Genomic DNA, 11,474 nt, shown 5'->3' on the forward strand with positions numbered 1-11,474 from the left:
ATGGAACATTATACATTTCGATGATATTGAAATACTTTTCTCAAAGATGTTTTTCACCAGTATGTCCCACATCCACATGTGACTTGACTAAAAAGGTGGCTAGCCAAATTCATCGTTGCTTCGCTGAGTGGCGTCAACTTCACTCACCGAATCTTAAGCGTAGCCAGGTCCCAACGTAGTTGCACTTGCACCAAGCGAGCAGACTACTGGAGAGTCTTTCACCATTTCGTTTTTCGTTCAGTCTGCCTGAAAGCTCTGCCCCCTTCGTTGCCGCTTGCCCGCTTGTCTATATAAAGCTGGAAGCTCTGCTCCTCCCGCCATCCCACATCCATCTCCACCTCCCTCATACAACGCCGCGCGTGCCCTAGTGGTAGCACCAATTGCGGGCCTGTGGCAACAGTGATGGCCAATGCCACTGTCCCCGAGTTGCAGCCGCAGGTTCAAGCGGCGGGTGGCCGCAAGGTGGTGGACGAGGTGTCCGGCTGGCTGCGCGTTCTGGACGACGGCAGCGTCGACCGCACGTGGACCGGCCCACCCGAGGTCCTCCCGATGATGCAGCCCGTGGCGCCGTACGACGTGCCCCGCGACGGGCACACGCTGCACGACCTCCCAGGGGAGCCCAATTTCCGGATCTACCTCCCCGAGGTCGACGACGACCGCAAGGGCGGGCGCCTGCCCGTCATCGTGCACTTCCACGGCGGCGGCTTCTGCTTCTCCCACCCGTCCTGGCTCATGTACCACCAGTTCTACTCGCGTCTCGCGTGCGCCGTCCCTGCCGTGGTCGTCTCTGTCGAGCTCCCGCTCGCGCCCGAGCGACGCCTGCCAGCGCACATCGACACGGCCGTCGCCGCGGTCCGCCGGCTCCGCTGCATCGCGCTGTCGGAGGACGGAGCTCTTGGTGACAAGGCAGGTAAGCTCCTCCGTGAGGCCGCCGACGTCTCCCGGGTGTTCCTCGTCGGCGACAGCTCTGGCGCGAACGTCAGCCACTTCACCGCCGCGCGTGTGGGCCAGGACGGCGCTGGCGTCTGGGCGCCCCTGCGCGTCGCCGGCTGCGTTCTGATCCAACCGGGATTCGTGCGCGCAACAAGGAGCCGGTCGGAGCTGGAGGTGGGAGAGTCGGTGTTCTTCACGCTGGACATGCTGGACAAGTGCCAGGCCATGGCGCTGCCTGTTGGCGCCACCAAGGAGCACCCGTTCTCGTGCCCCATGGGTCCGCAGGCGCCGCCCCTGGAGTCCGTGCCGCTCCCGCCGATGATGGTGGCCGTCGGCGAGAAGGACCTCGTCCGCGACACAAAGGAGCACCCTTGCAAGCATTTAGGGGGTGTTTGGTTTGAAGAATTAATTCATTTTAGATGATGCGATGCATCATGAGTTTATTCCACAAATTATATAAGTTTGGTTTGAAGAATCAATTCACTCCACCTCCGAGGTATCACTTTCTATTGATGATCTTGTCGCTGAGGTAGATGAGCTGGTGGCTAATTTGGCGAGTCGCGACAAGTTACTTAGGCTTGTTGCTTGTGAGAGGAAAGAATTCAAGAGCAAGTATGAGAGCAAGCTTAGGGAGCTTGAGTCTGCTAGAGCTTCTATTGTGGTCTTCGACGAGACTGAATGTGATGGTTGTGCCCTTCACATGTCGAACATCGCCACATTGTAGACCAAGTACGCCACCCTGCTAGATGAGTGCGACGAGCTTCAATCTAGGTCTAACTTCTTGGGTGCGTGTCATACTTGTCCTGCCTTGCAGACTGAGCTAGCAGAGAAGATCGCTAGGATAGCCTTGTGAGAAGGCTAGCTTAGGGAGGGCACCTGTACCTGCACAGTGTGCACTGTGTCAGGGTTTGTAGTTCGCGCTTGAGTCCTATAAACACGATAAGACTAGGATAGAGGAGAAAACACACATACTTTCGATCAGTATTGAGATGGGTATCTAGCAGTGAGCTCCAGTTGGGTATGTTGGTCAATTAGTTTAAGAGGAGAACTGGCGGACCAGAGTTAGACTTTGGTGTTAAAGCTGAGAGTGACGCTTGTTTTAGGAAGGTTGGTGAGTGCAGTGGATTGACATCCTTAGAAAACATCCAGCCACCTTCAAGCTTGTCAAAATCACTCCACCCAAATCTGTCATCCCTGTTGTGAGAAATGGAGTATTTGTGGAGCCTGTGAGAGCCCCACCTCAGAAACAAGTGTGGTGTCCAAAACCTAGCCATCTTATGAACGCACTTGACATCCTACCTGACATCTCTAGTGATCCTTTTTCTAGAGCTCCCCAGCCACCCAAAAAGAACTACTCCCACAAACATATTTCACCCAAGTCAGAGGTGAGGTTCCATTGCGAATATTGTGAAAGGGATGGACATTTGGCTGTGTTTTGCTTTAGGAGGAAGAGAGATGAGCAACATGGTTCTGAGTTGAGTAGAGGGAATATGAATCGTCCATCTCATGGTGTTCATGAGCTTTCTGTTCAGAGACGTCCTGTAGGTCTAGATGTGCTTTGCCTCATGCTGTTAAGCCTCCGGCAGTGAGACCACATGATGGTCGTGCCTAATTAGGTGCTGGTCGTGTGTCACATGGGTTTTCACTTCTCTAGTGGACCACAATTTTCCTCTTGTTGTGTTGGCAACTATTCATTATAAATTTGATCGAATTTAAATTAGTTTGACTCATATAAGTTCTATTGTTTTTTTTCGACAGAGAAAGTGCATCAGTAATTGATGACTCGAAGTTTATAGGCTCCCTTCGATTCTACTCATAAGATCCATTACAAATTTACAATAAGGTCATCAGAAAGCTAACTTATATAAACAATTACCCAAGTGATTTGACCCATTTGGTCTCCGCTTGCAGTGTTGCATATATATAAATACGTAGCCTCACTTCTTTTTAGTGTATATTTATAGTGTACACCTCCGCCCACAAATCTATATTACTCTATTAAGAACCTAATGTGGGCATCTGGTACTACCACGGCTCCACATCCACGTCCAGCGCAGGCAAAAAATAGTGCAAAGCGAGCACTCGAGTTCACGCCCCCGCTCTAGAAATTTGAGGCTAACTATCAGACACATATATCTTAGTACTTAGAAATAAACAATAATTATATTTGTAGTTTAGGCGTCGTTCCACCTGCTCTCTCGTCTCGTGACAACGCACGAGCACATACCCGGTGTAATTCTACGATCTTTAGAACAGCTTAAAGAGGAAGACAAATGTCAGCGATAGCTCTCATTTCTTCCTTATTTTTCCCACTCTTCATGACAATATGGAATATTGGACTCCACATATCTGTCAGTGTTTGTCATCTAGACTTCCTCACGACTGCGTACCTAGATGGATCGCTTGCCACACCAACATGAATAGGCTCATAGACAATTTTCACCAAAACCAATTCTCGCAGAAGCATGTTGAAAAGCTTAGGACTGATTTGATGACAAGAAAATTACTAGAGGATTGGAAGGGATTGGGGAGAAATTAGAGTGTTGAGCTGACCGCGGCCTAGAAGCTAGAAAAATCAAAAACAAACACGACCCTAGTCCCACCTCTAACCTTGCAAACTGTGCTCTCGTTCACCTCCACCCAGCATCGCCAGCCACCTTCCCACACCACCCCTACGGGATTCGATTCGACATGGTGGAGGTGGTCATGGCTCGCACGGAGGCGCTGGCCATGGGTTATGCCTCCTAGCCATATCAAGACTTCGCTAGCCTATTCGGAGAACCCCCAACTGGTGAAGCTCAAAGCCCCGATATAAGCTACTTCATGTTGAAAAATGAGATCTGGAATGGTTCTCATGTGGTCACCGCCATTTGCACATGACCGACTTAAACTTGGTGTCCTGATCAGAGTAGCCAGCTGATGACACGATTGCCGAACTTTCCACGTCCTAAAATTTCTAGCAGTTTATTCCACTCGTTTTTTGCTTAGAAATAGCTTATAATCCTTGACCTGACTGACCGGAGGAGACTAGCTAACAACTAAAGTGTTCTCTAGACTGTAGTCCTTCCCTGGTCAGAAGCCCCTGTTCATACTCCGGAGTCACTCTGCTCGGAAATTGCAGCAAGACGACGAACTCCCCGCGTTAAGGTGTTGCAGCAAGAAGACGACAACTGCAGCCTGACCCTACAGTTCTGGTAAAATATCGCTGAAATTTGAAATATCATTTTTCTCAGGAACCCGAAACTAACATGCAATTCCCAGGTCCTCAGGAGTAAGGAACCCGCAATTCACATGCAGCACAAGCCACACGGCACACAGCCACCTCCGGCCCGGCGTCGCGTCGCGCTGCTGCTCTTCTCACGCGGTCGGTTGTTCCGACGACACGACGGACGTCAGGAATTAACCCGCAATTCTGATCGAGATCGCCCAACCATGAGCGGCAAGGTAAGCACAACCACACGCAACCCCCGCGCTGGGATTCTGGCCTCTCGATTCTCTAGCTACCAACTGCCTCAACCGCTGCCTATAAAATGCCCGGCTCCACCGTGCGCAGGCCAGACGTACTCATACAACGACGCACGAACTTCGTCGACCCTTCTCCCCGGTGCACATCACAGTCTCCGCAGCAACACCGATGGCAACGGCCAATGTCCAGCAGCAGCCACAGCCGCAGGTGGTAGCGGCGGTTGGCCGAAAGGTGGTGGACGAGGTTTCCGGCTGGCTGCGCGTGCTGGAGGACGGCAGCGTGGACCGCACGTGGACCGGCCCGCGCGAGGCCCTCCCGCTGATGGAGCCGGTGGCGCCGTACGCGGTGCCGCGAGACGGGCACACGCTCCACGACCTGCCCGGGGAGCCGAACCTACGCGTGTACCTCCCCGAGGCGAACGTGGAGGCCGGCGGCGCGCGCCTGCCCGTCATCCTGCAGCTCCACGGCGGGGGCTTCTGCATCTCCCACCCGTCCTGGCTCATGTACCACCACTTCTACGCGCGCCTCGCGTGCGCCGTCCCCGCCGTGGTGGTCGCCGTCGAGCTGCCGCTCGCGCCCGAGCGGCGCCTGCCCGCGCACATCGACGCCGGCGTCGCCGCGCTCCGCAGGCTCCGCTCCGTCGCGCTGGCCGAGGACGACGGCGCCCTCGACGACCCGGCGGCCGCGCTCCTCCGCGAGGCCGCCGACGTGTCCCGGGTGTTCCTCGTCGGGGACAGCTCGGGCGGCAACCTCGTCCACCTCGTGGCGGCCCGCGTGGCGAGGGAGGCGGACGCGGGCAGCTGGGCCCCCCTCCGCGTCGCCGGCGGCGTCCCCATTCACCCGGGGTTCGTGCGCGCCACCCGGAGCCGGTCGGAGCTGGAGACGAAGGCGGACTCGGTGTTCTTCACGCTGGACATGCTGGACAAGTTCCTTGCCTTGGCGCTGCCGGAGGGCGCCACCAAGGACCACCCCTTCACCTGCCCCATGGGCCCGCAGGCGCCGCCGCTGGAGTCCGTGCACCTGCCGCCGCTGCTTGTGTCCGTGGCCGAGAACGACCTCATCCGCGACACTAACCTCGAGTACTGCAACGCGCTGCGCGCCGCTGGCAAGGAGGTGGAGGTGCTCATCAACCACGGCATGAGCCACTCCTTCTACCTTAACAAGTACGCCGTCGACATGGACTCAACCACCGGGGAACGAGCCCGAGAGCTCATCGATGCCATCAAGAGCTTCATCTCACGCCATTGAATAAGGACGTATTATTCCGCACGTACGTGCGGGATACTGATCATATGTGCTACGTGATACGTGAGCTGCTTGGAATCACCAAATTTGTTCCGGTATATAAATGCTATCAACTTCAGTTATGTGTGGTGATATACCTACATACAACCACTGGATGGCTCCACATGCTGTAGCATATAGTGATGCATTTCCGAATTTCATTCAAAACTAAAGGTCGTTACCCAAGTTTATATGTATTGAATAGTTGAGTTTCAATAATCAATACAATATATGTTTGCGTAACTGTTTGGGCTATTATTTAGAATGATGCTAGCCACACAGCTACCACATTATAATCACTTGCCACAAGCAGAGTAGACCCCAATCCCATTCCAATCAGTTATGTTGTTGTGGTCAGCAGCAACCCTAAGGCCTTGTTTGTTTTTCTTCATTACGAGGAATTCAAATATAACTAGTGGAATAGGCTTAGGCTCTGTTTGGGACCCCTAAAGCTAATAATTAGCCAACTAATAAATTATTAGTTGGGTTGAGTCAACTAATAAACTAAATGTTAGCTCTGAGGTAGCTAACAATTTTTTTTGACGAAGGGGCGAAGCCACCTATTTCATTAAGAAATAGGAAAGTATGTAACAACCGCCCACACGCGGTAGAACCACCAAAAGATCAACCACGACCAGAAAGTTATCTAGACTCTAACCACTATCACTAGATCAGTGAAGAGACTACGATAACAGGGAAAGTTTTGGCCTACGAAGAACTACATAAGACTTTCTTATTTACATCCAACAAGACAGGCAGAAGCCACAAAAGACCTGAACAGTTTGGTCAGCAAAAGACAGACAACTATCCCAACAAGGCTTCCCAGCTTCAACATCTTGTCATCCAGAAATCCGCCTGTCAAGAGGACACCACCCCAAGGCCCTCCCGAAAGCTTCACTTGCCGTCTTTCGGATTAACTTGCTTCCTAGCACCACCATTCTTTGCTCCTTCTTTTTCTGACGAATCGCCCAGGAATCCAACCAGAAGCAGCAAAGAAAAATGATGTTAGATGGGTCAAGTAAATGACTATTTCCAAAGCACCAACCATTTCTAGTGCGCCAAATAGCCCAGAATAAAGCACCACAACCAAATAACACCAGATGAGACATCTTGTCTTTTGGTTTACAAAACCAATTGTCATACAAATCTTTGATATTTTTTGGGATAGATCTCAAATTCAAGGCAACTTGAATAACTCTCCACATGTATTGAGCAATGGGGCAATTAAAGAACAAGTGATCAATAGACTCATCCACCCCACAGAAACAACAATTTAAAGAACCAATCCAGCATCTTTTCCTCAAATTATCCTTAGTAAGAATCTTATTTCTTACCACTAACCAGAAGAAAACCTTAATTTTATGAGGCAATTTAGATTTCCACAAAAACTTATATGGAATCAAAGATTGATTTTCCATTTTCTTTCTGTATAAAGAATTAACAGAGAAGCTTTTATTCCCCAGGGTCCACACAATTCTATCTTCATGATCAGATAGACAAATCTGCTTACAATAATTAATCAATTCATCATAAAGCAACTTTAGATTACCCACAATTAGATGTGGTATTAGTTGATGATGTTTGGAACTCAACAACTAAATTTTAGTAGCTAACTATTAGTTTAGAGGTTCCAGATAAGGCCTTAGAAGGTGACATTATATAACTTTCCAAACTTTATATATAAACCTATCTCAAATTGATTCTATATATTTACAGGTTATATATTTACAGGGTGAAAGCCTGAATTTAATGAAAATTGATTCTATATATTTATCATACTCTTCTACTTGCTTCTATAAGTGTAGTATATAATTATTCCTCTGGTATGATTTATGATAATATACAAATATATTAATTTAATTAGTTTATATCTAAATTATGATAATAGAATGTATTTTCAATTCCAACAAAACAAAGCCTGAGTCTTTTTTTAATCGACTATGATTCCACGACGCCAGAAATAAGAAAGAATCCGTCCTTAACAAGATAGCCACGCAAGGACATTCATTAAATTCAGAATCTATTAATTACAATTCTAGCGCAACAGTAATCTGGATGGTTTTTGTTGACTAAAGACCAATAAAAATTATATGCTAGCCACATAAAATAGTTAATTTTGATTAGAATTTTCGTCATCCCCTTACTCTTGCTCTTGCAGATTAATAGACGTAAAATTAGCTACTTTTTGTGGCCAGCTAAAGGAAATTAGGTTAAACTAGCATTACCAGCTGCAGATTAATAATTTATTTTCATCCGCAACACACATACATATTCATATACATCCATTGATAACACATATTTTTTCATCCACATCAAATACATTAACACATATCAGCTCACACAAATAATCCATACCATATTTATAAATTCATAGAAAATCTTCAAGTAGCATTAACTGTTCTAGTCAAAACCTTTTGAAATAGCATAACGAGTATCAACATGCATACATCCAATGAGTTTTAATTCAGATTCATCAGATGACTAAAATTCTCACCGCTATCTGGAGTAGTGTAGCTAAAGACTTGGTTGATAAATGAGTTAGACCCTTGGTGTTAGTGTGTCGAGGTGCCGCTATTTATGGAGGAGTCTAAAAGCTCTACAGATTAGAATTAGTTCGAATTGAGTTACATTGACAGCTAGATAGAGTTCAACTAAATTGACTAATTTTTGCTAGAATTTTTAGCAAAATTGACTAAGTTATACTAAAATGACCAAGTTTCGCTAAATTGAACTATATTGACTAGTTTTTTCTTAGAATTAAGCTAAGTTGGCTAATTTTGCTATATCGACTAAGTTTAGATAGAACTGAGCTAAGTTGATTATTTTTAGCTACAATTAAGCTAAATTGGCTAATTTTTATTAGAATTTAGCTACGTTGACTAAAGATGTGATTACTTGAGGCCAAAGCATATCGATAAAGAATCCTATTGCAATGGTGGCAATGGCTATGGTATCTAGAATGCGGGAAAAGTGATATTAATTCCCATCTACTGTAATGTTGTCTATGAGAGGAATAGATGAAACATCATTAGTTATTTTAATAGCTAAGATGATAATATAAAATTAGTCGAACTTACTTAAAAGTCGCATGTTGTTGTGCCATATAGTTGAAAAATACTCATCATGATGTCGGTCATAGACCTAACGTTGTCGGTCATACTCTCGACATTGCTTCTCATGTTCATTGCACAAACTCATGGCTTATTGAATCTGAAGTGTCTCGTCTTGTGCCATGGTTTGGCAAGGACACTGCCTCTTGAGTTCTCTCATCTTCCCGAGAGTCAATCAATCCATTAAACATGGAGTACCTATATACAAACAATTCAAAAACATTACATTCATACTTGAATTGCAAAATTTGAGAACAATATAGTATCATAGCATCAGTGGTTCTTTACACCTCCGCTAGTGTGCATAACAAAAGAATCATATGGTAGGGCTCACAAATTGTAGTCCTCTCCAAATCAGTTGATCATTTCCTAACCATATTGTGTTCGTAGTACAAACAAGAAAGATAACAATAAATTTTGATAAAATAAATAAGAAGTGTATAAGGGGTGAAGTGGGCTATTCCTTAGGATGTAATTGTTGCTAGAAATTTTAGATTAACCAAATTTAGTCCTCCTAGCTAGACATCTTCATCCTTTTATGGTTGAGACAAGCAGGAGTGATACATTGACATTCACAAATGAGAAGTGGTCTCTATCATATTGTGGCCTTTGACTTTCATTGCCAAAATATTTCCTACTGCAAGTTGACCTACCAAAGCTTGAGACAAACATCAGAATTATAGTCTTGGACCTTTTCCCTCTTATAGTAGCAACTATGTTCCGTCATACCAACCAAAGCCTAGTGGCTAAGGGCTACTATTGGGGTAGGGGCAGTTGTGCCACCCCAAGTAAAAAGGCCTAAGAGGTCTAGGTGTCTCCATGTAATTTGTAAAGCAATGTCGTTAAAGAGAAACATTGCCTCTTCCCACCTCATAACGTCTCTCGGTGTCCCCTTTTATCCGTTCGATTCTGATAGACAACTGGGAAAGATACTAGAATTACCATATCAATCTCTGATCTTGAAACAAGCAACCTTATCTAAAGGATTGTCTCATCCCATCTCGTCTCGTTATTGCAACCAAACACACTCTAAATAGAGCCCAAGGGATATAAGGTAAGCTAGGCACTTTTTCATTGAAAACCACAAACCAAATCCAATGGATCCAAACTGAAAAGCTGGTTTGTACGGTTCTTCAGTTCAGTTTTGTGGCTTCATTTTTTATTTTGTACTCAAACATAATCGAACAACCGTAGAAACTAGAGTCATTGGGACTTCACGCTCTAGAGCTAGTTAGCCACAATCAGCCAACTCTACATAGGAACTAGTAGCAGCCCAACGACCAACGCCCCATCCCCCAAGCGGCCAGCCGACCAAGCTCAACTCCAACCCAGCCCACCCAACTCAACCACTCCACTCCACGTCCACTCACATCCAATCCAACCCTAACTTGCATCTCTGCAAAGGCCAAGGCGCAAGTGGCGGCGACGTGCACGACATTGGCCGACGCACCACGAGCGGGCCTATTGAAAGGGAAATAGGCTTACACCTTTTTCTATATGAATTTTGGTGGTTGAATTGCCCAACACAAATTAATTGGACTAACTAGTTTGCTCTAGATTATAAGTTTTACAGGTGCCAAAGGTTCACAACAAACTAATAAAAAGACGAAGAAAGGGTTTAAATAAAGAGAGCAAAAGACAACCCAAAGGTAGCCTTGGTCTGGCGCACCGGACTGTCCGGTGCACCAGGGAGTTCCAGTCTGAACTTGCCACCTTCGGGAATCCGGAGGCCGCTCCGCTATAATTCACCGGACTATCCGGTGTAGCACCGGACTGTCCGGTGTGCCAAGCGGAGCAACGGCTCCAAGCGCCAACGATCGTCTGCAACAGTACAGGAACAGTGAACAATGTTCACTGCGCGCACAGAAGTCAGAGCAGGCGTCAGGAGACGCACCGGACAGTGAACAATGACTGTCCGGTGCACCACCGGACTGTCCGGTGGCCCCACTTGTCAGAGCTCCAACGGTCGGAACCCAACGGCCTGGTGACATGGCTGGCGCACCGGACTGTCCGGTGCGCCATACGACAGCAGCCTCCACCAACGGTTCTTTTGGTGGTTGGGGCTATAAATACCCCCCAACCACCACACTTCAATGCATCCAAGTTTTCAGCCATCAAACCTCATACAAGATCTCTAGACTTCATTCCAAGACACAAACAAAGAGATCAAATCCTCTCCCAAGTCCAAAGATCATTCCAATCAAATAGTGACTAGTGAGAGAGACAATTGTGTTCATTTGAGTTCTTGCTCTTGGATTGCTTTTCTTCTTCCTTCTTTCTTGTTTCCAACTCAATTGTAATCAAGGCAAGAGACACCAATTGTGTGGTGGTCCTTGTGGGGACTTAGTGTCCCGATTGATTGAGAAGAGAAGCTCACTCGGTCTAGGTGACCGTGTGAGAGAGGGAAAGGGTTGAAAGAGACCCGGTCTTTGTGACCACCTCAACAAGGAGTAGGTTTGCAAGAACCGAACCTCGGTAAAACAAATCACCGTGTCATCCGCCTTATTTACTTGTGATTTGTTTTCGCCGTCTCTTTCGGACTCTAGTTTAATTCTAACGCTAACCCCGACTTGTAGTTGTGCTTAAAGTTTATAAATTTTATATTTGCCTATTCACCCCCCCTCTAGGCGGCTTTCAATTGGTATCGGATCCCGGTACTTCATTAGAGCCTAACCGCTCGA

The 11,474-nt window shown here is 47.0% G+C and overlaps 2 protein-coding genes across 2 annotated transcripts; both read left to right on the forward strand.

The window, feature by feature from the left end:
• The first annotated feature begins 320 nt into the window (after nt 1-320).
• On the forward strand, nt 321-1,405 carry LOC103630352 (probable carboxylesterase 15). The gene has a single exon (NM_001355592.1). It carries the CDS (start codon nt 403-405, stop codon nt 1,354-1,356), a length of 954 nt encoding a protein of 317 aa, NP_001342521.1. The 5' UTR covers nt 321-402; the 3' UTR covers nt 1,357-1,405.
• A 3,084-nt stretch (nt 1,406-4,489) lies between these two features.
• Nucleotides 4,490-5,868, forward strand: LOC100285798 (hsr203J). The gene has a single exon (NM_001158688.2). The coding sequence runs from the start codon at nt 4,568-4,570 to the stop codon at nt 5,645-5,647; it is 1,080 nt and encodes a 359-aa protein (NP_001152160.2). The 5' UTR covers nt 4,490-4,567; the 3' UTR covers nt 5,648-5,868.
• The last annotated feature ends 5,606 nt before the right edge of the window (nt 5,869-11,474 follow it).

Source organism: Zea mays, chromosome 6, assembly GCF_902167145.1.
Source record: "Zea mays cultivar B73 chromosome 6, Zm-B73-REFERENCE-NAM-5.0, whole genome shotgun sequence".
In the NCBI taxonomy this organism is placed as follows: Eukaryota; Viridiplantae; Streptophyta; class Magnoliopsida; order Poales; family Poaceae; genus Zea; species Zea mays.

Bases quoted from the DNA above. Each gene is read 5' to 3' on its own strand.
- LOC103630352 (NM_001355592.1), top strand. From the start codon at position 403: ATGGCCAATGCCACTGTCCCCGAGTTGCAGCCGCAGGTTCAAGCGGCG.
- LOC100285798 (NM_001158688.2), top strand. From the start codon at position 4,568: ATGGCAACGGCCAATGTCCAGCAGCAGCCACAGCCGCAGGTGGTAGCG.